The sequence below is a fragment of the Hyaloscypha bicolor genome, assembly GCF_002865645.1.
Source record: "Hyaloscypha bicolor E unplaced genomic scaffold K444scaffold_87, whole genome shotgun sequence".
Taxonomy (NCBI): domain Eukaryota; kingdom Fungi; phylum Ascomycota; class Leotiomycetes; order Helotiales; family Hyaloscyphaceae; genus Hyaloscypha; species Hyaloscypha bicolor.
This window is the reverse complement of record NW_020194589.1, coordinates 2,004,820-2,032,065: the sequence shown is the minus strand read 5'-3', so window position 1 is coordinate 2,032,065 and position 27,246 is coordinate 2,004,820. Positions and strand designations below refer to the sequence as shown.

Sequence of the window (27,246 nt, the reverse complement as noted above, 5' to 3'; positions counted from 1 at the left end):
ATGCGCATGTACTGAGTACACAGCTGGGCCCGTCAATTCGAGACTAGCACCAAAAGCGCAATACGGTCCTAAGCCCCTTGGCTGTTTTGAGTTAGCGGACGCTTCTGCACGTGATATCAATTGTCCTGGAATGCGAGGGGAAAGGTAAAAAGGACATAATGTTCCGACCACCAGGACCACCACCGAGCTTAGTGATTACTAATCGTGATATTGAAATCACAGGAACATCTCCATCCACATGCGGCTCTGCTCCCCCACATCATTGATCGCGCAGAACGTCCGGCTTCGATTTCATCAAAAGACTTCGCATCTACCCTATCGCATCACTGCATCACTTCCAATCCTTAATACTCACCTGCGCGTCGACTTATCGCTCCGCGCATTCCTCAACGTCACCCTCCAAGCAGCTTGAATTCCATTAGATGGACAGAGCAAGAACAAAACACTGATAACGACGGAGGGTTGCGAGCGAGCGCGTTGCGGAGGGCGAAGCCTCAGGATTTGGCTTACGCCGAGCAGAAATAAGATGGCTCCATCCGCGACCACGACCCAGCCAGTGTCTTCGAAGATAAAGCGCCCAGTACCGCCTGGTATCCAGACAAATGGAATCAACTCATCGGCTTCCTCCCCATCACCGTCTATGTCTGCGAGCAGACTTCCCTCCGGTTCCAAAATGGGCCCGAACTCAGCTACAAGCAATGGGGTTGGAAACAATTCAGCGGTGCGGCCTCCGAATCGCACCAGACGCGAAGCCCCACCTCAGTTACTTGGAAGAGGTCAGAGGAATGGCAGCGTAGGGTTGGGGCTGCGGTCTGGAAGCATCGTTGGAGACTCTGTGGTGGCTCAAACACTTACCCCGCAACCATATGGTACGTTGAGAATCCATTCTCATACGTACGGCACTAAATTTGGCAGTGAAATCCAACGAATATATCCTAAAAAAGTACCACGGCCAACCGCCGTCTCTCATGATCCATCTTCACCCAACACATTTTCGGTTTGACCAGCAAGAGGGCAGTTTCTCGTATAAATCTCCAATGAAGATGGTGCTCGAACATATTAGGAGTGGAACCATTCCCCATGACCTCATCGAATATTTTACGGATGTTCCCTTCTATGAGGGTTGCATGATTGTTCAAATATACGACCATAAATCCGCTGCTCCCGCACAAGGATCGACTCGAACAAACACAAGCGCCACGAAAACCGTTCCATTTTCTGTCCACAATTACAATGCTTACTTAACCCCCTCATCCTATGTTCCATATCCTGCGCAGAACACGATCTCTGGGAAAGGGAAGCTTCTTGCGGATGAAGTTGATGATAAGCCAAAAAGCGCTGAACAAACGGACAAGGAAAATATGCCAGCGCCTTCGATACCTAACGACGGTCAACGGAATAAGGGAGCTGGACCAAGAAAACCCAAAATACATACTACCGTTCTGCACCCCACTCCTCTCAGCAGCCACGTTGATCTGGCGACTAAAGCAGCTGAGGCTCGTTTCGGCATAGATGGGCGAAGGGATTCTCGACAAGACGGAGGCCCATTATCTGCAACTGTGCCACCTACTCCTACCACGGCGATACCTTCTACCCCGCAGATTAGTATGGCTCCACCTGCGAAACGAGTGAAAAGGACCAAGGTGGATCTGGATAGCGCCAACATCCATGCGGCAGAGGGACAGATCATTCACCTCACAACGGCTCCGCTGAATCTTGATCCTGTAGGCAATGCAAGGGAGATGGCGGCTCTTTTAGACTCCTTAGCTCATCCGATGCACTCAGAGAAGCCGCCGTTGCCAAAGAGCCGGAAGAGGACTGTCGCTGAGATGGCTGCGGATGAGGCATTTGCTGCCGAGCAAGAGCGCTACATGCTCATCCTAGACGAGAGGCTATCATCGAATACAGTAAATGCCCAAGGGGGTGCCAATCCCACCGACGGCGATGGTCAAGCTGGTGGGGCTTCCTTTGAGCCACGGTTCGAGAAGTTCAAGGCTCTTGAAAATATCAAAAATCAACACGAGGAGAATAAGAAGATCGAGAAACAAAGACGGGACGAAGCTGAGAGGAAACTTCAACAAGAGCGAGAGAGGAACAAGCTCAGAGATGAGGCTAAGGAGCGGGATCAAGAGAAGCTGCGGAATATGGCTGCTCAGCAGCAACAAGCTGCGAGACATCAGCAACAGCAACAGCAAGCCCAACAAGAAGCTCACCGACGTTCTCAAATGCAAGCCCAGCAGTTACAACAAGGGATGCAGGCTCAGGTTCAAGCTCAACATGCCCATCCTCAGGCGAATGGAACTATGGCAAATGGACTCCCCCCGCAATCTCAACGTTTCCATCAACAACAGGTCTCGCAGGCACAGGCTTCTTCTCCTATTGTTCGCAACGAGACACCGCAGAGCCATTCTTCTCCCACCGTGAATACAATGGGCAATGTGCCTATGCAACAATCTACATCAAGCATGGGTGGAAGCCCTCCACGTCCTGGATCTGTTGTTCAGCAAGGTCATCCTCAGATGGGAGCTCCTCCCGGCATGAGTGCTCAGAGAAGCCAGCAAAGTCATGCTGGGACTCCCAGGATGCCAAATTCCACTCCCAACGTGCAATCTACGCCTCTTAGTCGTCAAATGAGCCAGACTCCAAGGATGAGCCAAGGAAGCCCGATGCAGGGACCCATGGCACAAGCTCCGCAAATGCAGCAGATGATGCAAATGAATCCGGCTCTTCAACAACAGAGGTTGCAAATGATGCAAAACCAACAGGCCGCTCAGAGAATGGGTGGGATGATGGGAGGAGGTCAACAAATGCAACAAATGAGCCCACAACAAATTATGCAGGCACAGATGAGTATGTAGTGTTCTCTGACCCCAAATCTCTTCTTTCAGGTGTTTTGCGGAGTTTCCTGCTCTCTAGATATGTCTCGAGGGCGAAGAATTTGTGAAACACAGTCTTGGACCCTACATCTCTTTCTATACTGACTCTGAAATTTATAGTGCGCGCTCAGCAGCAGCAAGCTCAGCAACAGGGCATACCAGCACAATTAGCTCAAAATTATGCAGCCACAATGGCGGCCATGGCTCAGCGGTCTGGAGGCATCCCACCGAATATGAACATGAACTTCGGCAACAATCAAAGCATGGCAAACATGCAAGGTATGAACATGCAACAGGTGCAGCAAATACAACAAATGCAACATATGCAACAGGCACGAGCTCAAGGTAAGCTTCTTTCCATGCCGATCTGATATTTTCTGTTTGAGACCTCAAGCCCGGAGCTTCTTGGGAGCTGACTCTTGAGCTCCTGGGCCCCAGGCTCCTGAGCCCCCTCTTCTAAAACAATCAGGACGTTACCATACTAATTCGATGATTAGCACAAGCACAGGCACAGGCACAAGCCCACGCACATGCCCAAGCTCAGGCTCAGGCCCAAGCCCAAGCTCAAGCTCAAGCACAAGTCCAAACGCCTCAACATCAAATGATCCAGCAACAGATCCTGGCAGCCGCCAACACGATTTGTATGTAACTTTTTCTGGCCTCAAACCTCCCCTTTTCAGATGTCTAGCTAGGGGTTTACTCTCTCGAAACTCGCGAAACATTGTTTCAGCGCTCAAAATTCTTCCTGTCGGAGTAATGCTAACCCCGAGATCATCTAGATAATCAACAGAGACCAATTCTAATGCAACAATATCCTAATGGGATTCTTCCAGAAGAAGCTGACAAAAATTTGAGGGGGAGGTGCCAACATCTCGCTCAGCAACAGGTCACCGCAGGATTTAGAGCAAGGAGACAGCAGATGATGGCGGCTCAAGGAGGCATGCAACAGATGAACGGCATGCAGAACGGAATTGGTATGTAGGGTCAAAGTTTAGGGGTTAGGGGCATTTTAACCGGCGTTCTTGTGTCAAGAGTCTTGGGGGCAATTGGGCAACAGGTTTCGGCGCATTCATGAACCACGGATTTGGTTTGGAGTTGGGATACTGTATAGGATCCGATGGAAGAGATGGCGGCGTTTTACACGGTCTGCGTATCGAAGCAGGCTACTGGTATAATTTGACCTGAACATAGAGAAGGATACTTTTGAACGGAGATTCCTCACCTCGTCCAGGACGCGAATATCATTCTTCGCGACCACCTATCCTTAGGTGGCTAAGCCAAATGTGTTGATACATATTATTGTGCTCTCATCCTGCCCTTCCATCAGCATTGCCCTTTCTCCACTCTGCCTGCTGGCGATTCCACTCCTCGTCACTCCCATCAAAGTCTGGAAATGGAACATTGAATGCATCCCCCCACTCTAACTTCTTCTCTCTGCTTTTCCATACATCTTCACTACTCTCTTTGCCCAGAGTCTTTGCATACTTCATCGTCTCTTTTCTCCTGTAGTGCTCCTTGATAGCAGCCTCTTTCTCCCTCTCCGAATATCCCCTTGTGCGCATGCAAAACCAGAAATTATTCCAATTCTCTGAACAGGATCTCAGTGTCCCATAGCGATATAGGTCATTGAAGCGTCCACCGAATGAATTGCAATAAAATGCCTCGTCGAAGGCGACACGGCAGCTCATCGTTCTTGGAAGCAATTGCTCCGCCAAGGGTTCATTGCCATCATGGGTGCGGGTGTTGGGGCTCGAAGAAGCTGGTGGAGGCTGTCTTGGGACGCGGTTGTATTTCGAGCTGATTGGTTTGACATCGGCCTCTAGTTCTTTAAGGAGTGATTGAAGTTCTTGCTCCGCAATCTCGTCGCGGGATAACGGCTTCGAGGATGAGTTTGTGCCGTGGGATGAAGTTGGCGGTTCTGGTGCCGATTGAGGTGGATTCGACTGGTTTTGATCTTGAGCTGGAGACGGCGCAGGTGTAGGCACCGTATCAGACCAAAGCCAGCCCATCCTGTATCATGAAGTCGGACTGAGCTGATCGAGTAGCCTTTAGCCATACTGTGAAGCAGGAAGGCTGAGGCTGAGTTTTTACGCGAGCTCATTTGCGCGACAGCCTCATGACCTCATCAGAAAGATGGCAGCTCCAATTTCCTGAATTGCTTCACAAGGACAGTCTCCACGCGAAATTTTGGCACAGCCTCCGCGTGCCTACCTTGACAACATGTTGTAAACATCTCCCGTCACCAGTGAGCGACAATGCAGACTTCACGCCGCATCTACTTCAACCCAACCAGCATTCCCAGTCTGAGGACACCGAGATGTTCGAGACGAGACTTCTACAATGCGGGGGAGGTAACGAGAAGCGGCCGGAGAAACAATGCTAGAAGGGGAATTCGAATGGAGAGTACCGAAACAGGAGAAAATCAAACGGGACATATCAGCGCAACCTCAAATGAGGCCATCCTGTTCTTTGACAGTGAGGTGTACGCCAACTTCACGATTCTCAGAAGCTTATGCCTCCTAGACATTTTCCCCTTAAAGCTCACCTGGCTTCTGCGGCTGCCATGGCAAGCCGAGCGAGACCTACCGGACCTCCTCCGAAGATTCAACAACCAGACACTCAGTACTTTCGAACCCTTGACTCTTGTCAAACGTGCAATTCCTAACTCTGTACCTATGAAAATTACCGAGATCCTTCCACGGCTTAAAGATGGGTAAAAATAATTCTGGCTTCTGGGTGGACCTGGACTTATGGTTTTAGGGGCGCTTTTGTCAAGTTCTCGCATCCGGACGGTATCACAGCTAAGGAGATAGAAGGTAAGAGATCGTGGGGATCTGGGGGAATTGGCTGACGCTTCTGGAGGACTTGTCTCAAGATATTTGAAAGAAAATCCAATAAAGCCATGGTTCAGCCCCTTTAGGCGAATAAGATCAAATCTTGTGGTGGGAAAACCATGGCTAGAGGATCTCTATCGATTTCCAAGCTGTCGGATTAAAGTCGAATTTGTGCCTATAAGTCCAGGTGGACCGGCAGCTGAGCTATCCCAAGAGACGTTGTATAGCCTCTTTCGAAAGTATGGAAAACTTGCTGAAATATCATCACAACCGTCTGATTCGAAAGTCTTGCCTAAGTTCGCCTATCTGGATTTTGCGAGGATGCGTCACGCAATAATGGCAAGGAATTGTATGCATGGAATTAAAGTTTTAGAGGCAGAAGGTGGTGGGGCAGCTGGCACAGAGTAAGCATTGTCTCATTTGCTTTTTCTATCCTCATTTGGCTCTATCTGCATTCGAACATCCTAAACAAGCAAGGCTAATTCGGATATCACTAGGCTCCGTCTTTCCTTTGAGCAGAAGATGAAGTCACACTGGATCTGGGATTGGTTAGCATCACATCCTCGAGTGGTTATCCCCGCCGTTGCTGCCTTGCTTGCAACCGCTGCAACATTGGTTTTCGATCCTATCAGAACCTTCTTCATCAAGGCCCATGTTGACCATGCTTTTCACATCAGAGATAACAGGATATATAAATGGTTCAAGAGCCAGGCGACTGATATCTTCACTTTCCGTCTCCATAGATCGGAAGAAGCTGGTTTGGGCGCAATCTGGGACGATAGAAAGCAGGTCATTGATCAACTGCAAACCTGGCTGATGGAGACGGCCGACACGTTTATTGTGGTTCAAGGACCAAGAGGTTCTGGGAAGAGGGAGCTTATTCTGGATCAAGCACTCAAGGGGCGGCAGAACACATTACTTATTGATTGCAAACCAATTCAAGAGGCGCGGGGCGACAGCGCGACAATATCAGCAGCTGCAGCCTCTGTGGGATATCGGCCGGTCTTCTCTTGGATGAACAGTATCAGCAGTTTGATAGATTTGGCCGCGCAGGGAACTATAGGTGTAAAGTCGGGATTTAGCGAAACTCTCGATGCACAGCTAGGGAAAATCTGGCAGAATACGGCAACAGCTCTAAAGCAGGTTGCCCTCCACAGTCGGAAGAAAGATGACAAGGACGCTGCTCTCGGCGATGATGACTGGCTAGAGGCTCATCCTGAATGCAGGCCAGTTGTAGTTATTGACAACTTTCTCCACAAAAACGAAGAAAGTAGTGTTGTTTACGACAAGATCGCAGAGTGGTCAGCTGGATTAACGATGGGCAACATTGCTCACGTTATTTTCCTTACCAACGACATCTCCTACTCGAAGTCGCTAAGCAGAGCATTGCCAGATCGAGTATTTAGGCAAATTGCGCTTGGTGATATTACACCAGAGGTTGCCAAGAAGTTTGTCCTCACTCACCTGGATTCCGACCAGGATGATACTCCCGGCAATGACGTTAAGTTGACTGCTGGCCAACGGCAATATGATATTAGTGAGCTTGATGACTGCATCGAAGTCCTCGGTAAGTCAACCTATACCTCCTTCACCTAATGCTGATCGGGTATATATCTCATTGTCCTCTTATTTGACACAGGAAGAGAAATGCTGATTTGCAACAGGCGGTCGACTAACCGACTTGGAGTTTCTTGCGCGAAGATTGAAGACCGGACAAACCCCAAAACGTGCAATCGCCGAGATCATTGAACAGAGCGCTTCCGAGATAATGAAGATGTATCTTCTTACTGTCGACAAAGGGGATCGGAAATGGTCTCCTGAGCAAGCCTGGTACTTGGTCAAATCACTCGCCACCAATGAGATCCTCCGCTATAACGAAGTTCTGCTATCTAATACCTTCGCTTCATCCCTCACACCTTCTGCATCCAATGGAGAGGCTGTCCTGGAGGCTCTGTCTGCTGTTGAGCTGATCGGCATCAAGACTCACAATGGCCGTCCACAAACCATCAAAGCTGGGAAGCCTGTATATCAAGCGGCTTTTAGGCAACTCACCGAGGATAGAGTCTTGAAAAGCAGACTTGATCTCGCCATTCTTACAGAATTGTCCAAGATCGAAACGAAGAGTATCGATAAATACGAAGCTGAGCTAAATATGCTCGGCAGTCTGCCAAGGCAGCCCAGAGAGGTTGGACCAAGGATCAATTTCCTCTTAGGCAAGTTAGCAGCAAGCCAGCAAAAAGTTGAGGCATGGGAGAAAGAGATGGGAGTCTTGAAGAAGGTTCTGATGGACGAATACTAATGCGCCGAGTGATTCTGATGAATGTCATTACCCTACTCGCTTAATCTTGTAATGTACTCAAAGGAATACCGAACTTATTCCAGCACAAGAGCTCCCCTTGCTTCGAAGGTTTCCTTTCCTCGCTCGATGCAATGATGCAGCAGCAAATTCTCGATGTACCTCTATGGACAATTCTAGATGCAATTCTAATCTGTAAAATATCTATAAAGCCTCCAGAGACCCAGCAGTCTCCTTATTTGTGGAAGCCATTTTTTGTTTGAACGCCCCGCCAATGCTATCTTCTGTTCACGCACTGAATGATACACAATTGGACGAGCATGTTGTTGAAGAGCCTGTGGTTGAAGCTGAACCACTAGAGATCTGATACGTAAATCCACCACTGGGAGTATATCTGCTTTCCGACCAGAATGTTGCCAAACACAAGGAGTGAGGTATTTACTTATTTGAATGCAAGGACGAAGTAGTCTTGGCCTGGACAGCAATACTGCCCCATTGTACTTTGCCGAAATTCCATGATGCACCATTCTGCAATTCGATAGCAATAAGTGCCTGCAACTATTAGATGTCGAATTTCCAAAAGCGGGAGGGTCTCGAAGGTATTTACTTTGCTAATAACGTCCATCCCCGCGTGCCGGAAAACCCTACGTGCCGGAAAAAATGGTAGATACTTTGACTTCAAACATGTCAAACTTTGTGTACACGTCAATGACTCTAATATTTTTGCATAAGTCGTGTTCCATCGCCACCGCTGACCACTCTGAATCTATTCCACCAAAAAATTACGTTCGCATCGTCGTCCTTGCACTTGATTTGTAGGTAGTCTCCGTTCATGGTGCAATAGAGTTCCTTTACCGCAGCATTACCATTGAGCTTTTATTACTTCTAATACTTGTGAAATCTTATTCGCGAGCCTTAGGGTCTCACTACTTTGCTAGGAATTGTTATCAGCCTTGTGGCTGCTGTAGCGCTAATCTTTATACAATGTCGGGATGCTGGTCGGTACCTCCAATCAAAGGAGATCAAATGCCGAAACAACTCCGTGCATCCCGCAGGATTATTACGGCGTATTATATTTTAGCGCGCTGTCCAGATCCAAGCTTGTGGCGCTGAGACTGTGGCTGTGCAGTTAACTAGGCTCAACTGAACCACCTCGACCCAGTTTTCCACATCCTACAGACACCCCCTATTGTTTTCGCCTTGATCGCAACGTAGACACATGACTTCCTTCCTTAGTCTCTAGCCCTTCTATTCCGAGCTGTGGGCTGCTTCCCTTCCATTGCGCCGAGAATACGACGAAGACTAACTCTAACATACAGTAGCTAGTCGCGAGGCCTGCACGAGCCTGCCTCGAGAAATCCATTCGACCCGGAGAACAGAGCAATGATTTTCTACAGTCGCTTATAAAATCGACTTCGCCCTCTAAGCCCAGATCCTTCATCTTTAGAATAAGTCAATAGCTGACCCTATAGGCTAGTACAAGATCCAAGTATCATAAGTTGTTTTAATTTCTATTAAACTAGAACCATCGATATTGTCTTAGCAGCGTTGAAAGTTGGCGGTCCACCCCATATTCTTGCCATCCCTATGCGCTTATATTTAACGGTGCTATGTATCTCAACTGGTTCTAGAATGAGAAAAATTTCAGAAGTATAGTTGGACTCGGAGCTCTTTGTCTCAGAAAACAAGAGAAGGCACAAGTATATCGTCGCTTCACTTGCATCACCGGTATCAAACTGCCCAGCGCATCGCCAAGGAAACTTCGTCTTCACGGTAGGTTTTAGGTCCTCCCCGAAGACCTGAAAATATGGCGGTTTGTGAGAACTACCTTCGGTAAATGGCCTTATTTCGATCTCTCGCACGGGACCTTCGACCTTCACTTGCGCCAATTCGACCGGCGACGCGTAGGGCGTGCCCTGCCATTGCACATCCCAGTTTAGAAGCTTCAGATGCTCTACCACTTGCACTTCATAATCTGCGTACTTGGAGCCGATCGTATATAAAACGCAACCCTGGCACGCAAGCCAGGTCCAAGAAGGAAGCCCTGAGGTGTTAGACATTTGCTGACGACCACCACCGCGCAACCAGGCTAAGTCTCTTGCAAAAGACCTTACCCATAGTCCCAATATTGGCACATCCTCCAAAGTAGACGCAAAGTATCTAGTCATACCCGCGATAGCAGGAACTCTGTCTTGCGAGAAGGTGAACTCGCGCAGTGAATAGCCTTCAATGATGCGTCGCCAGCTGCTGCGGTACCACAGATCATCAAGCCGATGATTGAGATCAAGGAACAAGCCACCGCGATCAGGTGCCATTCTTGGCTCGAAGGAGAGACCGCTTTGAGTTTGGTAGTTGCATTGACATTTCCAGTGCATGTCGGGTTGCATACAAAAGACGAGCCTCGGGGAGAGCAACTGCTCTTGTAAAGTCCACCCCCGGGTGCTAATAACACTGTCTTCCACGACGGAGTCTCTGATATCATTGCGGTAGATACGGACAAGGCTGCTACGGTCATCCAACCCATTAGGTCGAGTGCGGAAGAATAACCCAGCACTGTGGAGACCAGGCTTCTCGGGAGGGAAACAGCCCTGCAGAGAATCTACGGATTCGGTTGCTGTAATGGTTAACTGGCTCCCTCGGTAGATCTCAGACATATGTGTTGCTTCGCTTTGCCACTCCTGTTCATCATCTTGAACAATGCATAGGGCATCGATCCAAATATATGGAATTCTCAGAGCTCGAGCTATATGTATAGCATCGGCAAATGTCCTTGGAATAAGCTTGGAGGGGACTTCCTTGCTAAATATAGTAAGCGTCCCTTTTGTGGTGCGCAGCTGTAAGGAGTTACCCCAGCAATAGCTTAGAGCTGCATAGTCCGTTCGAATCGTTGTAGTATCCCGTTCAACTAGTCTAAGCGGCTTGCCGTCGAGGCCAACAGTGAGGAGCCGCAGAGGTGCAAACGGCACGGGCCTACATTTACTGTGGCCGTTTTGAGACTCGCAATCAAACATCCACGATTGGATGGCTAAGAGCTTGGAGTCAAAAGTCGTTGTTGGGCTCCTCCAAAAAGCGGAAGATGATATTGGATCTGTACCCAAGGGGTGTAAGGCTCTTGGGCACATATTCTGCGTAGACCATCTCTTACCTCCCAATAGACAAGACACAAGTGTAAAATAGGATATGGACGTAAGGCCAGTATGTGTACTGCCTAAGCTGGCTTCCAGAAGCGTCCAAGAGGCACCAGAAGGCATTCGGCGAGCGACTTTGGTCGTTATTTTGACAGAAAATTCATCACGACAACCCCGGATGGGTTTTTTTGATATTTCATGTCTGTTTAGAATCGAATCGATATGGCCCCATAGAGAAGTTATTGTCCGGCAAATAGTGCATTTCTCGCTAGAGGATAAAATTAAACCATAAGTTGGATAGTGGGGGCATTGTGAAGAGGGGATTAGAGAGTCTGTTGTTGATTTCACCAGGTCCGAGCAGAAGGGACAAAGATCAATTTCCTCCACGTTCATTTTGCTATCCTTCGCATTGACGACGATTGTAGTAAAGCAAGCAGCGTATGCAGTAGTCGACGTGATGCGGAAATTCCTAGGACTAAAAGGAGGATACTAGGCCTTACATAGAGATAGGATGGGGATTGGAACGACTGAGTGGCAGCTCCGCCGTGCAGAAGCGGACACGTGGCTGCTTGTGGAAACTTCTAGAATAACGCCACACTTCACGTGAGTCTCGTATAATATGAAATATAAAACGATTAATTTACTATAACTGTAAATATGATTTTATATAAGCACCGCCTTCGCTTATTAAGATGCTTGGCGTATTGTGTACCTCCCCCTACTTTATCCGGATAAATCCGGTAAGTAGGTTTCCTTGTACTCTACGTCTTCAAAGCTTAAAGTTATATTCTCTCTTGGTAGAAGTTTTATCCTATGGTCCCGGAATTTGGAGACAGGCCAATAATTATAATAGAGCGGGGGAGAACAGCCGAAAGGGTTTTAAATGCCTTCGACGAGACAATCGATAACATGACCACAACCGTCAGTATTTTCTTACTGCAAACCGAATCCTTATAGAGAAATAGCTAAAGAACAATAGCAACCTGAATATAACTTTATATATTTATATGGTAGAGGTTTGAGACCCCCAAACCACGAAGTCGTTCCGGCACGTAGGGTTTTCCGCCACGCAGGGATGGACGTTAGTTCCAGCTACCAGTCCAACAATGTCAGTGACTTATCGACGCCATTATTGAGAATGATCCGCTTACCGAAAGTGTTGGAAGATTATCCACTCTGGGAGGACTGACCAGCAGAACTACCTGCTGAGCCGGGTGAGAGTGACCAGCTATCAGTCCAGCCTCCAGATCCCAGGATGAAGGTGCTCGTTATTGAATCTCCAGGGTACGCTATTCGTTCGTTAATATTTTAGATCACAAGAAACGTTGCTCCCATCTTTGATTGGCGAGGCTTCATAATTGGGGCTTATTTTGGAGAATCAGCTATGCACTTGAGCAGGCTCAGGATTTATCCTACTTGCAACGATATTCGACCCAGAACATCCAAGCACCAGGGCTCTTTGAGTCACTGATGACACCTGGAAAACGAAGCCTGCCCCATTGTTCTCACCGCCTGGCCAAACTCCATGTGCACCGCTTCCAGAAGGTAGTGATGGTACTGTCACTGTAACTTGAAACTAGTGTTTTAGTGAGAACATGCGAGAAACTGGTCGAGACGATATATACCCTTGTTACTGCTACCCCAGGCGCAAACCATGAAGATTTCACAATCTGAGCACTTGAAAAGGTTCTGAACTGGGTGAACAATGCTAGGACTGTCAGGATTGCAAATACGCTCATTCTATGTAGTGACGGCAAAGGAGCTACCTTAGTAGTACAACCGAGCTAGTTATGATATGCAAGAACAAGAATGCCTATCAGACGGCATGGTAACTGAAAGGAGGCAGGGCAGTGTTCGAATCTGGAAAGTATAGGTTGAAAAGTATAGTTGGGACAGCTTGGGGTGAAGTAGTTTTGTATTTATGTTGCCGTCAAGGGAATTAGGTTTGGCCAAGAAGGCATCGACCAACGCCGATATCTATATCAGATTCGTACGAACCTCGTACATTGGTTTTCGCTACTGGCAACTCTACCCCTCCGGATGATGCCGGGCCGTTTCCTCCGCCTCTAGCATCGGTTCGGTACATGACGGTGGTGGACGGAGAGCTTGTGCCGGTGGTTAAGTGTGCGTGTGTCTCTAAGTTATTCGTGCTTCAGCCGGCCCCATCGACACTTGACCGACAAACGCCCCGTATCAGGGACGCTTCTCTGACGCTTCCAGAGCTCTGCGGGCTTGGAGTCTTCGCCTGCAGTCCACCCACGAGAACGTGATAATACAACCGATTGGGCAACATAGGATTAAACACACCAGCATGGCCCGGGCATAGGCATGCAGAGTTAAACATCCGGGACGGATAGGTAGCATCTGTCCAATTCGAGAGTATGGAGGAAGAAGGGGGCCAGGGTGGGGAAACATGAAAGTGGGTTGGTTGAACGTGGCAGATCCCGGCTGGCAACAGACAAGACGAGGGAGTTGTAAAAATTAGAAATATATCACGTGGCCCGCCCCCCTTTTCCCTTCTCTCGGGGCGACACGGGCGAAATAAACAAGACCAGATCGCACTTAATATAATCGCGACTGCGGCAATGCAAGACTGGGAGCCGTGGCTGTCGCCTTCTTAGCTGACGGCCCAATTGAATACCTCTGCCAAGATTGGGTCCTACTTGTTAATTTTGCTCGAGGGTATGCCTGATGGAGACCGTGCTTGCGACGTACCATCGTACATCTTTGAAAGACCATGGTAGCCCTGGCTAAGACGTACTCTTCACGTCACCATAAGTCACACTCGCAGGTGGGCACAGGGATGCCCTTCACCATCATTTGCGGGTAGTGTCGAAACAGATACGGAGAAGGTGACGTCGGGTCTCTGTCACCTAGGCCATACCACTCTGGGACATGCTGATTTATACTGCGTCCAAGCAGAGCCCCGTGGTGATGCCTGTACGACCTCTTCATTTATCTGTTTTATCAGCAGGATTGAATGTTTGGCTCCTCCCCCGAGGCAGCATCGTTGACCAGCAGTCGGTACACCATACTCCCCGCATTCTCGCAAATGGTATTGTGGCCGGTAGAAATCGTCAGAACTTCCTCTTTCCTTATACCTGGAATGGCGAAATATCTGGTTGTCAATTTCAGCCGAGCCAAGCTGGCGGTCATTTTCTTTCTTTCTGCCTCGGCCGGCTTCTTCTGCTCCAGAGTAACACCAAGACTTCTCACTTTCACTTTCAATCCTAAACAAACCCCGCATGGACCATATGAGACTAGAAGATGGTTGCAAACTTGAACGGAGCCGTAGACCAGAATGAGCTATGGAGCAAGGGTCAGCATGGATAAATGACTGGCGATAGCGCACGAGATCTAGAAAGCGAGGACTCAATATTGCTAGACCAGGAACTACTCACACAGGAGATCTTTCTAAGTGTTCCGGATCTTCTGATCCATATTAGTGGACATCGAGGTCTTTTCAATGTGATCTGATAAAAGATCCTTCATTCGCTTACGAAGATTGCGGCATAAAGTGACGGGATTACAGGGCATTTGTATCGCAAGTCCACTTTCAGGCCACTTTCTACTACACTCACCCACTAAAGTCCCCTATATTTCCAGGCTACCCTCCTGTAAGCACGCTATAAACTATAAACAAGGGGTACCACACCTTTAGAAGGTATATCCCCTGTACTTACAAGGGCAATGTCGCTAAATAGTCCTAAAATAGCTCTCTCACAGCGCCCGAGCGCTACAGTTGCTCTGCCAGCAACACCATAACCCTTGAAGATCTTCCACCACCTTGGAAATGTCTCACAGCCCTTGTTTTAGGGGTTCAGGCCTAGAGTTACAAGGCTTATAGCGGGCGCAGTACCTTAAGCCACACCCTGGAGTCCGCTAAGACCCCTACGCGAGCGTAAATGCCCTGTAATCCCGTCACTTTATGCCGCAATCTTCGTACCTACTCCCTTTCCAAGCAAGTAATCAGTCATTGTACCAAAAACTTGTAGATCATTTTCGATTCATTGTGTCAATTCCCCCGGAACAATCGAGCTTGAGTCGACGAAAATTCGAACGTGCCAAGACTCTCTTGACATCAAGCAAATGGAACCCCAAATTTCCTGTACTTCACCTGATATCGAGGCGGCAGATACATCCGTATTTCATAACCCTAAGTTCAGTTAGCCACGATTGAAGGTTCCGATGGAGATACGGAGTGGTCTCATGGAAGATCTGACTTCTTTTGAAAGCGAAGGAGGTAGGTTTGAGCTTTGAGTGATGATGGCACCAGCAAAGAAACCAAGATGAAATACCGAAGGAACACAAAGTAAGGCGAATCTCTCTACGTCCATGTCAATATTAAGATACGAGGCCATGAAATCTGATTCACCGTACGTCCTCCAAAATCGACGGAAACGGATGAAAAAGTGAACATGGGCAAGGGGTCTGAATATTCCAAAACAACCAAGATTTCTGAAGGGAGTGTGAACTTATAATGTATAGAAATATCGAAGAGAATTAGGAAATGAAAAGATTCCAACGTCCAGCCTGGCCTTGGACGATAGAGGTATTTAAAAAAGAATTTCGTTTTCTGTGTCCACTGCGAGACCTGCCAATATCGCTTGTGCCAACTATTGTATCATTTTCAATGAGGGCAATACGGACAAAAACGTTCTCGAAAGGTAGAACAGGGACGTGTAAATAAATTCCCTGCCGAAGTAGCCAACAAGCCACTACAGCCCGCAGCCTCCTGGCTGCATGGCAACCAACAAGACCTTCATTTAACTTCCTATTCCAATTGTAAATATTTCCGTTATCGCAGTGGGCACGGTTGTGTCGCCATCACAATCCCCGTCACCATCCAAGGGCAGACCTCCTGTTACTGGGAAGCTATAGTTCCAAACACCGAAACTGTTGTCTGTGACGGAGAGGCCCTCAAGAGTGATGGGGGTATTTCCGCACTTCGGCGCGTTGTACGATAGATTTGTGTATGTTTCTTGGATACCCGATTAGCAGGGTGCGCTCAGCACGGAGCGAAAAGTACCAACATATTTTAGAAATGACCTGCGAGTGCACGACGCCGTCGAAGTAGCCGTGCTTGTTATCTTTCCACACCCTGGGAATGGAACGAACACAACACCAGCATCGGAGAAAGGAGAAAGGACCAGTAGGTGTGCCGGTGTCATCTCTTGTGTGGATCAAGGCGTCTTCGAGCGCGACACCAGCGGTACCAGTGTTGTTCACCAACAAATTAGGCTGCCCTACTTGAACGGCGTGGGCATTGTTTGCCAGAGTAACGACTATGCCCTGTTGTATCGGGAGAATAGTGTTAAAGCTGTTGTTTGAAAGTAATTAGTAGGATTTTGTAAAAGTAAGGTGCAGTGCTCACGGAAAGAAGCAAGCATATAGCCAGTGTTCCCGGGCTGTGAACCGTCACCGGAAGGACCTTGAGGTTGGCAGTCGCTGCAAAGTCAGCCAGGGCATCCGCGATTTGAGGGGATGGCGGGTACCATTAGCATTGAAGGCTAATTGATGTCGTGTTCTTTGATCGTCAATGGGATAAGCTGGGCTAGGCTTTTCGGAAGACCATCTGGTGTAGGATTGCAGAAATAGGAGGATATCAGAGAGCCATTGGTGAATGCTTGTGTGGGAAGGACTGTCGCCGGCGCCGGTAAAGAATGAATAATAGACACATTTTGAAAGTATTAATCGCAAAAATCGAAGTTGGGAATTCCAGATCCGTTAAAGCGCGAACGGACGAAGAAATGAAGCAACCAAAGAGTGAACGATAAGACTCGAAGAGAAATGACAGAGGCCTTGATGTGAAGGAAACTTGAACAGCTTGGGGACTGGCCTGATTTTACTTACTGAGCTGGCGGCACGGCCCAAGACGCCATAGATTTTTGGATGAAGGAGGGGAGCGCGAACATGGAGGAGGTGACATCCACCTTGATGCCCGGAAATGCAGACAGTGACATCTCGAAGAAAGAAGTTGCTGGACGGCGCTCGAGGGGGCCAGTCAAAGCAACGGCTGAGGATGAAGGAGGATGACTTTCCGTCTCAACTCATCCCAACTTGGGGAGGCGAGAGTTAGTTTCACAGCGGGCTGGCCCTTCCCTGCAGACGAATCGAAAAAAACAAAGCTTGTCTATTCTCGTCTGCCATTGAAGCTTAATACCATCCTGTCCAATGTGTGTATGGTGGCGGCGGGGGCTGACATGCACTGGGCGTCATCCGACTTCGAGACTTCGAAACCGAGCATGGTATCAGGCTGGCCCATATTCGTCGGTGCACTGGGTCACTCTCAAACGAGACATCACACTTACGATGTTTGATGTTGCGACGATGCATCCCCACCACGAATTGAGGCATTGTGGCGATTGGTGAGTGTTCCGCTTCGGGGCTACGAAAAGGATGGGGCCTGGAAATGAAAGAGGAAGTGCCGTTGAGCGAACACCCTGCTAGCACGTGATGCACCCGTGACCCGATAGGAATTCAAGAAATAAGAACGTGAACCCTGGAATCTGTTCCCCATATCTTGCTCGTTTTCGAAGCACTCGCTCTTGGGGCAGTTCGAGATATTCCACTGCAGCTCCCTGCCAGCTAACGCACAAGGCTCCGTACCTGCCTTGAGAATGGCAGCAGTACCAGGGTAATGAACGACAGCTCATATATCTTTTGAACTGTGTGAAGGTACTGGCTGCCTGCTTGAAAGTAGATCCTTCTCCTATCCGGGTATACACCATTTCCCTATTCAACGCACCCGACTCCTAAGCTCCAACTCCCACAACACACTCTGTCAAGCAATTCTTTCCTCGTACGCCTCCCAAGCCTTCTTCCTGTATCGCTCTGCCTCCTTTACGGGATCCCCGGCCTTAATGATGCCCCTCCCAACAATAACAATATCGCTTCCCATCAAGCCAACTATCTTTCCTGGCGTATTGTATTGCTGACCCTTTCCGTCACCCTGGACATCCGCATCTTCGTCCTCTGCGTCAGGGGGCAATTGACATCCGGGTGTCATACTCATGAATTGGTCCTCGGGCGCCGTGTTCAGCGTTTCCTGTGAGATGAAGCCCATGACAAAGTCCTTGTGCTCTCTAGCACTCTCCACGCAGGCTTGCGTGTATTCCTTTGTCATGAAGTTTCCCTTACTCGACATCTGGGCAAGAATCAAAAGTCCTCTATCCATCGGCGCCTCCTCAATTCCCGGCAGAACCTCATCTCCGAAGTCTTCGTAGGATCTAGGCGAGTTTGCAGGCTCGAAGTGCTGTGAGACAGTTGTTATGGAGACAATGCTCGCTTTCCTTCCAATACTGGCAGCCTTGTACGCTTCCAAGCAATGATCCTCTGGCATTGGTGTTTTTGTTTCATCATCATCGTCCGAATCTAAGCTTTCAGGTCTTGGGGTGCCTACGGTGATGTCTGTCTTGACTTCGTAGCGTTTCCTTTCCCTCCAACGCACCGCAGCTTCCGCCAAGGCATTGACTGCCGCTTTTCCTGGAATCATATTCACATTGGTGATGTGTGACCAATCAATGATCTTCGCCGTCCCCTCTGTGTATTGCAACTGCACCGTGTTTCCAATGTCCCCAAACTTGCGATCTTCGAAAATCAGGAAGCCATGGCGACGTGCTATGCGTCCCAGCCTTGCCCCCGTACCTGTTGTCGGATTATAGTCCCAATTGGCAATCAAGTCGTAGTGAGTCTTAAGAACGACAATTGAAGGCCCTACAGCATCTGCAAGCTGGAGGAGCTGGTTGGTAGTTGAGACATCAGCACTGAGACAGAGGTTCGATTTTTTAAGGGCCATGAGGCGCAGAAGATAGGACGCGAGAGGATGGGGGGCATTCTTTGCTCGTTCTGAGTAAGAAGCTTTCGTGACATGGTGAGAAGATTTCGGAGGCATCTTCTGGCAATTATGAGCGAGTGTGATGAAGTTGTCGAGATCTCAGGATTTTTTTTTCGACAGTGGTTTGACCGGGATGGTGTTTATTAGTGCAAGGCGGCTCGAGAATTGGCGATCAGACGGCCTGACCACAGTCCCAAATAGAGCAACCATGTTAGATTCCAGGGGTGGCGATGCCCCTTGGGCTGGTGCATCATGAGTTTAAAATGAAAATTGTTACACTCCGTCACACCATGTCACAAGCAAGGGGAAGCGAACTTTTTGAATTTTACGACTTTAGTTTTGGTGCGACCTTTGAAGGCGCAATCTGTAATACACCGTCGCGGCGAGAAACACCAGCTTTTCCTAGTGCATCGTCCTGAAAAGGAAACGCAAACCGCAAAAAGTCTAGCCACAATTATGAGAAAAAGCCCCGCTCGACACCTCTGTCACTGCTTGATTATGCGTTGACACGATGTTGCAAATGCAAGAGAACCAACTAAAGAAATTCGTGAGGAACAGCTTAGTCGACCTCCTCGACAGTTGGGCCGTCATCATGAGTAGCACCAGCACCACCAGCACCTGGGAATCCTCCTGGGCCACCACCAGGCATTCCGCCTGGCATGCCGCCAGCCTCGCCGCCAGCTCCATAGAATTTCCTGCCATCGAGTTAGTAAATTAATTTAAAACGGCAAAATGGTAAGAGGGCTTACATCATGATGGGGTTAGCAACGGCCTCCAGCTCCTTCTGGTGCTCCTCATACTCCTCCTTGGTAGCCTGTTGGCTCTCATCCAACCAGGCAACAGTCTTGTCGATCTCGGCCTTCAACTTCTCCTTGTCCGCCGCATCCAGCTTCTCATCGACCTTGGAGTCGGAGAGGGTGTTTCGGAGCGAGTATGCGTAAGATTCAAGACCGTTCTTGGCACCGATACGTCCAGCCTCGGCCTCATCCTCAGCCTTATACTTCTCAGCCTCAGCCAACATGCGCTCAATCTCCTCCTTTGACAAACGGCCCTTATCATTAGTGATGACAATCTTGTTGATCTTGCCGGTACCTTTCTCGAGAGCAGAAACGTTCATGATTCCGTTGGCATCAAGATCGAAGGTAACCTCGATTTGGGGGACACCACGAGGCGCAGGTGGGATTCCGGTAAGCTCGAACTTGCCCAACAGGTTGTTATCCTTGGTTCGTTGACGCTCACCCTCGAAAACTTGAATGAGCACACCAGGTTGGTTATCGGAGAAAGTGGAGAAGACTTCCGACTTCTTTGTGGGGATGGTGGTGTTGCGGGGAATGAGCTTGGTCATCTGGCCACCAGCGGTCTCGATGCCGAGGGACAATGGCGCAACATCGAGAAGGAGGATCTCGTTGGTTGACTTGGAGGAGGTATCGCCGGAAAGAATGGCAGCTTGGACGGCAGCACCGTAGGCAACAGCCTCATCGGGGTTGATCGACTTGTTGGGCTCCTTGCCGTTGAAGTAGTCGGTGATGAGCTTTTGGATTCTGGGAATACGAGTGGAACCTCCGACGAGGACGATCTCATGGACCTTGGACTTGTCAATCTTCGCATCAGCAAGGACACGGTCGACAGGGGTGGTGGTGGATCGGAAGAGGTCCTGGCAAAGCTCTTCAAATCGAGCACGGGTGATGGAGGTGTAGAAATCAATACCCTCGAAGAGAGAGTCGATTTCGATGGAGGTTTGTGCCGATGAGGACAGGGTTCGCTTGGCACGCTCGCAAGCAGTGCGGAGACGACGGAGAGCACGAGCATTTGAAGAGAGGTCTGGTGACGAAGTTAGTAAATGATATTCCCAATAAGACCAAAAAGATCAAAATGTTAAAAAAAAAATCAAATGGCTCATACCCTTCTTGTGTTTTCGTTTGAACTCGTTAACAAAGTGGTTAACGAGGCGATTGTCGAAATCCTCACCACCCAAGTGAGTGTCACCAGCAGTTGACTTGACCTCGAAGATACCTTCCTCAATGGTCAAGAGGGAAACATCGAAAGTTCCACCACCCAGATCGAAGATGAGGACATTCCGCTCACCCTCAACCTTCTTGTCAAGACCGTAGGCGATGGCAGCAGCGGTTGGCTCGTTGATGATTCGAAGAACGTTGAGACCGGCAATCAAACCGGCATCCTTTGTAGCTTGACGTTGTGAATCGGTGAAGTAGGCGGGGACGGTAACGACGGCGTTGTTGACAGTTCCACCGAGATATGCCTCAGCGGTTTCTCGCATCTTGACCAAGATCATTGACGAGATTTCCTCGGGTGTGAATTGCTTCTTCTCGCCCTTGAACTCAACCTCGACGACTGGCTTTCCAGCACGGTCGAGGACGGTGAAAGGGAAGTGCTTCATGTCAGCCTGAACCTCTGCATCTGCGAACTTGCGACCGATGAGACGCTTTGCATCGAAGACCGTGTTCGCCGGGTTCATGGCGACCTGGTTCTTTGCGGCATCTCCGATCAGGCGCTCGGTATCTGTGAAGGCGACGAATGAGGGAGTGGTTCGGTTGCCCTGATCGTTGGCAATGATTTCGATCCTGTCATCACGGAAGATGCCCACACAGGAGTAGGTGGTTCCGAGATCAATTCCTATTGCGCGAGTGTCAGCCAGAGCCTCCTCGTTGGGAGCTCGGCGAGAAGAGTACTTACCAATGGCGGGGGCCATGATGGATGATGTTTAAAGTGTACGATGAAAGGTATGTGGTTATGTGCGGTTGATATCTTCAGGGGTGGATGAAGACTCGTGGAGGGGGGGTTCTTGGAGTTTGTTCGTGGTATGAAGAAGAAGGAAAAAGTTGTTGCTGGAAAAGCGTGGACTTTATCTGTTTGTGGGCGAAATCCAGCCGAGCTGGAAAAGAAGCTTCCAGAACAGCGACAGTGCGAGAAGGCAGAAGAAGCAGCCAGAAAATGCGGTCACCTTTTACATTCACCCTGAAAGCACTGGGACATCCGATTATGGCGATGCAGTTCGTTTTTTGTATTTACCGGTTGCAAAGGGTGCCCTACCTCTGGCAAGCACTTCGGGCGTTCCTAGGATCCTTTCACCTTCGTCTTGTCCAAAATCTTTTTTATGACGTTCGTCGCTTATTCTTCGAAGCCCCGCCATTTGTCTGCCCCACCCCGCCAGCAAATGTCAATAACGATACAGTAGCATGATCACCTCCTCTCATCGACTGATGTTTATGCAAACTGCTATATTCATCGTACCACTCGAGATTTAACTGGGTGAATGAAGGCAGCCAGCTCTCCTCTTGCTGCGGCGCAATAGTGTGGTACAAATCGTGAGTCAAAACCAGGCTGCTGTGCCCGAAGCTGCCGTGGTAACAGAGCAAGGGCAGAATGGAAAATGCAAGAGGCGGTGTGTCATGTGATTGGGCTCACCATATTTGGTCGCCTCACCTTTAAAGAAAGGGTGAAGTTGACTTGTTCCTAACTTTGGTCATAGGGATTGTAACTTATACAGCTGCAGAATTGGAATTAGAGATGACCCTCGGGATGTGTCTGTAGCTCAAGCCCAAGATGGCTGCCATAACATCCATCACCTCTAGCAACATCCACTACAGTAGTCAATTCTCCTTGTAACGCAGCTCAATACTGTACAACGGCACTGGTGGTGTTTATCAGCAGCGTAGGGCCATTTCGAAGAACAATGGCCTGCCTTCGAAAGAGTGAAAAGTCTCATTTGCCCCTTGCCCCCTTTCCCCCGTGTCACGTGCCACTTTCAACTTTTTCGGCCCCTTCCTGATTCGTTGAATGAATCCCTAGCGCATGCAGACGTGAGGCTGCAGCCAAAATCCAGAAGGCGCACGCGACTGCTCGTCTTCTCGTCTTCAACCACTTCACATACGTGACAGAACATGCATTGAATTGCTGCATTAACGGGCGCATTGGTATTTTCTTGGCTTTGCATTTTAATACATTCCTTATCATGAACCTCTTCCAAAGCAAAACGTGGAAGAATCTAAAGGCTACTCCGACAATACGGACTGAGAGAGTCCCCATCGCGAAGAAGCCTGCACCCCTCCCCTCGAAAGCTGCATCTACCAAAGCAACACAAGACCAGCGATCAACAGCTTCTTCCTCACGAGCGGCGTCCGCCACAGCAAGATCAAGGCCTGCAACACCATCTTCAGACGACCACGGTTCTTCGCAGCCCCGGCCGAACAAGCGCAAGGCTTCCCGCCAGAGATCGCCAGCCCAACCACACTTTGACGACGACAACGACGACGAGGACGAGGACGTGTCAGCGCAGGGGCCAGCGGCGACTTTATACAAGCGGCAAAAGACTGGCAGAAAAGTTGATTCGAAGCGAAGAATCCGATCCGATGAAGCCTTTTCAGAAGCTGATGCTGGGGTCTTTGAGATGATCCATGCAGCCGATATTGCTTCTGTGAACAAGAAGTCGAAGCTTGCCGTTTCGGGAACTACCGAAAAGGTCACGGTCGAGTTGCAGTATCCAAGTAACTCCCAACGGGAAAGGTTCGTCCTGGACATGAATCTTACTTTATATTAAAGCTAACCAACGTAGGTACGATCTGGCATGTGGGAACGATACAATAAATTCTTTCGAAGAGATCCTTGAGATTGCGAAAATCGTAGCCGATGTCTATCTCACAGAAGAACAAAAGCACGCCTTCTGTGATCCAGATTCAGGTCTTATCCGGCAGTTGCAGAAGGCAAATAATTTCCTGTCGAGCATTAAGTACACCATGAACAAAGTATTACTCGACGGTTTTAAAAAGGCAGTAGAAAATTACAATTCGGCTATCGAGGGTCTCTTAGAGGAGGGAGCTCTTGCGACAAATCTGGATGCTATGCATCATTTGCCTCTCCGGATGGTCCATTTTATTCTGCAACAAGTATATGACCGCGCCGTCTCGCCGAAAGTTGAGCTTCTGAAGCACTACGAGAATGGATCAGACAACATCTATGGCGAGCTTAAACCCCGATTCATCTCCGAGGCGCTGGCTGAGGCGGGACTCAAATCAGATCAGATTTTCGTCGATTTGGGATCAGGCGTGGGTAATGTTGTCTTACAAGCCGCACTGGAGTTCGGATGCGAAAGCTGGGGCTGTGAGATGATGGAAAACGCATCCAAGCTTGCCGATGCACAAGAGAAAGAATTTGCTGCTCGGTGTCGACTTTGGGGCATCGAACGTGGTCCGGTTCGGCTCGAAAGAGGGAATTTTTTGCAAAATGCAGCCATCATTGAAGCCATCACGAAGGCCGACGTTATTCTTGTCAACAACGAGGTCTTCAGTCAAGAGCTGAATCAAAACCTCATCCAACTCTTCCTGGACTTGAAAGACGGCTGCAAGATTATCTCATTGAAGAAGTTTGGGGCTGGTGGGGATGAAGTCTCTTTTCGACATGCCAATGACCCAGAGAATGTGCTGGTTTACACTGAACTGCCATACTACAGTGGTAGTGTCAGTTGGACTGGCGTTGGTGGTCGTTATTACATTGCTAAAAAGGATGGCAAACGCCTCGAGGGTCTTTGAATGATCTGTTGTGCTCGGCCAGTCGACTGTTGGCCCGTGGATGTTGGGTAAACTGCATAAATAAATGAGAAATGAACAAATTGCATGACAGCATACTCACAATTCGAGTGACCTGGCATGAAATATGTGGAACGTCGACGATCTTATTCCTCATTCAACTCCTGTAGTGTTTTGTTCATTTCTTCTGCCTCCTGGCCCTTATAGGCCATCCATCGATCGATCAATTCTTTATTCTCCGCTCTCAGGTCCTTGACTCTTTGCTCGGACATGTTAAGCTGCAGGTTCAAGGAGATGACTTCGTCATGAACATCCTTGGATATGTGAGCACTGCGTTCATTTGCAGAAGTGGAATTTCCGTACATCCAATAGTTTCGTTTTCCCCCTCAGTTCCTCGTCCCGGTCTTTGAGCTTCTGGTTGAGAAAGGCGCGTTCCTTGGAGAGATCCTCAATAAGCTTCCTATCTGATTTACTTTTTGCCTTCAGTTTGACTAATTCAGCTTCGGCAGCCTTTGTTCGGGCTTGGAGTTGTCCGTTGGACCGCAAAGCTTCAGCCAATTCACCCCGAATCTGAGCCGCCCCGTTGCTTGCTGTGTTTGTTATTGTCGTTTCCTTGGCCTTGGGGTCGGAAGAGGAGGGATTCGCAGCTTTCTCGGCCTCGAGAGCGGCCGTACGGTCTAGAAGGTTTGTGACTGTGGTGTGTCAGTGAGGGCAAGATTAACTTGGGTCGTTGATACGTACTAGCAGCTATCAAGTCGTCGTCAACCTTTTGATAACTGGACCTCTCGCGTTGGTCTCTGTCCTGAAGAGCTTGGATATAGTCATCCCGCCATGAAGTCATTTTCTGTCATGCAGGCAATGAGTACTGACTGAAATCCGCATTTCTCGAAAGGCTGAGTTGTGAAATGTGACGAGTTCAAGGCTGCAGTTTGTGGTCTATTGTGATAGGCTGAAGCTTGATTAGCGCGGGATGTCCGAAGCTCCCAGCAGCAAGGTCCAAGCGACCTCGCGACTTCTGAGAGACCTCAACATCACATTGATATTACATCCAGACCTTCCCAGAAACGCAAAGAGGAAAGCGGTCCTTTTCAGAAATTCTACATTTTGGTCCTTCACTTTTGCAGATCTTTCCAAAGTCCGACTCGAACTTCCTCCATCTCCCAGGAATCGTTATCTCGCACCTCCAGCCTCCTCGCTCTCTACGATGGCGTCCAGGAAGAAGGTCTTGCTCAAGGTTCGACACCTCCGTCCCGAATTTTGTCAACCTCATGTTAGACTGTGAGCTAACCATGTGCCATTTAGGTCATCATCTTGGGCGATAGCGGTGTCGGTAAAACGAGCTTGATGAACCAATATGTACGTTCAACGTCTGCCTCCTCTCCGACCTCTTCGCAAACTTCAGCATTCCACGGCCATAGGCTAACGAATGGTTAGGTCAACAAAAAATTCAGTGCGAGCTACAAAGCTACAATAGGTGCGGATTTCTTGACGAAGGAGGTACTGGTCGATGATCGTTTAGTGACAATGCAGGTAAGTGGTCATGCGACACAAGACAACACACGATCAACTTGCTGATGGGCTGTAGCTTTGGGACACCGCGGGGCAGGAAAGATTTCAATCGTTAGGAGTTGCATTTTACAGAGGGGCTGACTGCTGCGTACTTGTCTACGACGTCAACAATTCTAAGAGCTTCGATACACTCGATAGCTGGAGGGACGAGTTTCTGATTCAAGCCTCACCCAGAGATCCGGACAGCTTTCCATTCGTGAGATTCAATGCTGCGCTTTCGAGGCATGGAGTTCTGACCTGGCAATAGGTCGTGCTAGGCAACAAGATTGATGTCGAGGAGAACAAGAGAGTGGTAAGTCCAGAGCCTGGACTTAGGAAAGAAGGCTAGCTTACTTACGTGCGACATAGATCTCCTCGAAACGCGCCATGACTTTTTGCCAATCAAAGGGCGGGATCCCGTATTTCGAGACCAGCGCCAAGGAAGCTATCAATGTCGAGCAAGCATTCGAAGGTGGAATTTCTTCTCCCCATCCACTTAGTGTTAGATTTTACTGACGATGACCATTTAGTCATTGCAAGAAACGCTTTAGCCCAGGAAGAATCAGAAGAGTTCAGTGGTGACTTCTCGGATCCCATCAATATCCATATCGAGAACGATAGAGATGGGTGCGCATGTTAGACCTTGCAGACTTGCGGTTACTGCACTGCATTGGGAAATCCTCGTTCGACCATTTTCATGATAGTCCTTTTCTTTACCCCAGATCAGCTTGCATACAGCTAGCGTGATGGGAGGGGTAGTCGGTGTACATAAAGATCATTCACGGCGCTTTGGTGTCTGTGTTTCCTCGTCCAAGCAGAATGCATAATATTCGAACATAAAGACCTGACTTCCTTAGCTCTTCCGGGCAGAATAAGCTCATTACTAACGCAGATTAGTCTGATTCCCCATTCATTCATATTGTGCCACGAAATCGACCTGCATGAGCACGACTTGTGAGATAGAGTGTTGCGACTTGCCGCTCTTTATCGTGGCGGGTTTGAAAGGGGCCGAAGCCGGCTCCTGCAGGGGACGCGCCTAATCGGTCGCAAGGGTCAACCACCAGAACGTTGTTTCAAATCAGCCGCTTGTGAAGAACATCGGAAAACAACCATCACTTTCTTCTCAAGTGCACTTTAACGCTTCCGAAGCCTCCGATACTCTCTAACTCAGAAAAAAGCTAGAA

General features: G+C 48.9%; 10 protein-coding genes across 10 annotated transcripts; 4 read left to right on the top strand and 6 right to left on the bottom strand.

Annotated features, from left to right (window-relative positions):
- Positions 1-526: 526 nt before the first annotated feature.
- On the top strand, positions 527-3,858 carry K444DRAFT_531045 (uncharacterized protein; the record flags this gene model as incomplete). Its single annotated transcript, XM_024874951.1, has 5 exons — positions 527-869; positions 916-2,850; positions 2,997-3,221; positions 3,374-3,517; positions 3,656-3,858. The coding sequence occupies 5 exons, from the start codon at positions 527-529 to the stop codon at positions 3,856-3,858; spliced, it is 2,850 nt and encodes a 949-aa protein (XP_024735795.1).
- Positions 3,859-4,183: 325 nt separating this feature from the next.
- On the bottom strand, positions 4,184-4,885 carry K444DRAFT_530824 (uncharacterized protein; the record flags this gene model as incomplete). The annotated part of the gene is made up of 1 exon (XM_024874925.1): positions 4,184-4,885. One exon carries the CDS (start codon positions 4,883-4,885, stop codon positions 4,184-4,186), a length of 702 nt encoding a protein of 233 aa, XP_024735794.1.
- Positions 4,886-5,016: 131 nt separating this feature from the next.
- On the top strand, positions 5,017-8,197 carry K444DRAFT_590809 (escape protein-like protein 2). The gene is made up of 6 exons (XM_024878166.1): positions 5,017-5,351; positions 5,400-5,589; positions 5,637-5,692; positions 5,739-6,114; positions 6,208-7,277; positions 7,375-8,197. The coding sequence occupies exons 1-6, from the start codon at positions 5,132-5,134 to the stop codon at positions 8,007-8,009; spliced, it is 2,547 nt and encodes an 848-aa protein (XP_024735793.1). The 5' UTR covers positions 5,017-5,131; the 3' UTR covers positions 8,010-8,197.
- Positions 8,198-9,491: 1,294 nt separating this feature from the next.
- K444DRAFT_590807 (HET-domain-containing protein) lies at positions 9,492-11,629 on the bottom strand. The gene is made up of 2 exons (XM_024878165.1): positions 11,152-11,629; positions 9,492-11,094 (listed from the first exon to the last, which is right to left on the bottom strand). The coding sequence occupies exons 1-2, from the start codon at positions 11,525-11,527 to the stop codon at positions 9,521-9,523; spliced, it is 1,950 nt and encodes a 649-aa protein (XP_024735792.1). The 5' UTR covers positions 11,528-11,629; the 3' UTR covers positions 9,492-9,520.
- A 1,450-nt stretch (positions 11,630-13,079) lies between these two features.
- K444DRAFT_417815 (uncharacterized protein) lies at positions 13,080-13,986 on the bottom strand. The gene is made up of 2 exons (XM_024872682.1): positions 13,798-13,986; positions 13,080-13,740 (listed from the first exon to the last, which is right to left on the bottom strand). The coding sequence occupies exons 1-2, from the start codon at positions 13,857-13,859 to the stop codon at positions 13,287-13,289; spliced, it is 516 nt and encodes a 171-aa protein (XP_024735791.1). The 5' UTR covers positions 13,860-13,986; the 3' UTR covers positions 13,080-13,286.
- Positions 13,987-17,492: 3,506 nt separating this feature from the next.
- On the bottom strand, positions 17,493-19,119 carry K444DRAFT_613686 (orotidine 5'-phosphate decarboxylase). Its single transcript, XM_024880400.1, has one exon. It carries the CDS (start codon positions 19,026-19,028, stop codon positions 17,919-17,921), a length of 1,110 nt encoding a protein of 369 aa, XP_024735790.1. The 5' UTR covers positions 19,029-19,119; the 3' UTR covers positions 17,493-17,918.
- Positions 19,120-19,530: 411 nt separating this feature from the next.
- On the bottom strand, positions 19,531-21,681 carry K444DRAFT_643651 (putative heat shock 70 kDa protein 2; the record flags this gene model as incomplete). Its single annotated transcript, XM_024884878.1, has 4 exons — positions 19,531-19,666; positions 19,721-20,792; positions 20,874-21,605; positions 21,666-21,681. The coding sequence occupies 4 exons, from the start codon at positions 21,679-21,681 to the stop codon at positions 19,531-19,533; spliced, it is 1,956 nt and encodes a 651-aa protein (XP_024735789.1).
- A 1,263-nt stretch (positions 21,682-22,944) lies between these two features.
- On the top strand, positions 22,945-24,517 carry K444DRAFT_531387 (DOT1-domain-containing protein; the record flags this gene model as incomplete). The annotated part of the gene is made up of 2 exons (XM_024874976.1): positions 22,945-23,495; positions 23,545-24,517. 2 exons carry the CDS (start codon positions 22,945-22,947, stop codon positions 24,515-24,517), a joined length of 1,524 nt encoding a protein of 507 aa, XP_024735788.1.
- A 47-nt stretch (positions 24,518-24,564) lies between these two features.
- On the bottom strand, positions 24,565-25,408 carry K444DRAFT_417719 (autophagy protein 16). The gene is made up of 4 exons (XM_024872681.1): positions 25,256-25,408; positions 24,878-25,206; positions 24,618-24,828; positions 24,565-24,569 (listed from the first exon to the last, which is right to left on the bottom strand). Exons 1-3 carry the CDS (start codon positions 25,353-25,355, stop codon positions 24,661-24,663), a joined length of 597 nt encoding a protein of 198 aa, XP_024735787.1. The 5' UTR covers positions 25,356-25,408; the 3' UTR covers positions 24,565-24,569; positions 24,618-24,660.
- A 130-nt stretch (positions 25,409-25,538) lies between these two features.
- Positions 25,539-26,909, top strand: K444DRAFT_613683 (uncharacterized protein). Its single transcript, XM_024880399.1, has 7 exons — positions 25,539-25,748; positions 25,817-25,870; positions 25,949-26,044; positions 26,100-26,279; positions 26,331-26,375; positions 26,432-26,534; positions 26,593-26,909. The coding sequence occupies exons 1-7, from the start codon at positions 25,719-25,721 to the stop codon at positions 26,700-26,702; spliced, it is 618 nt and encodes a 205-aa protein (XP_024735786.1). The 5' UTR covers positions 25,539-25,718; the 3' UTR covers positions 26,703-26,909.
- Positions 26,910-27,246: the final 337 nt, after the last annotated feature.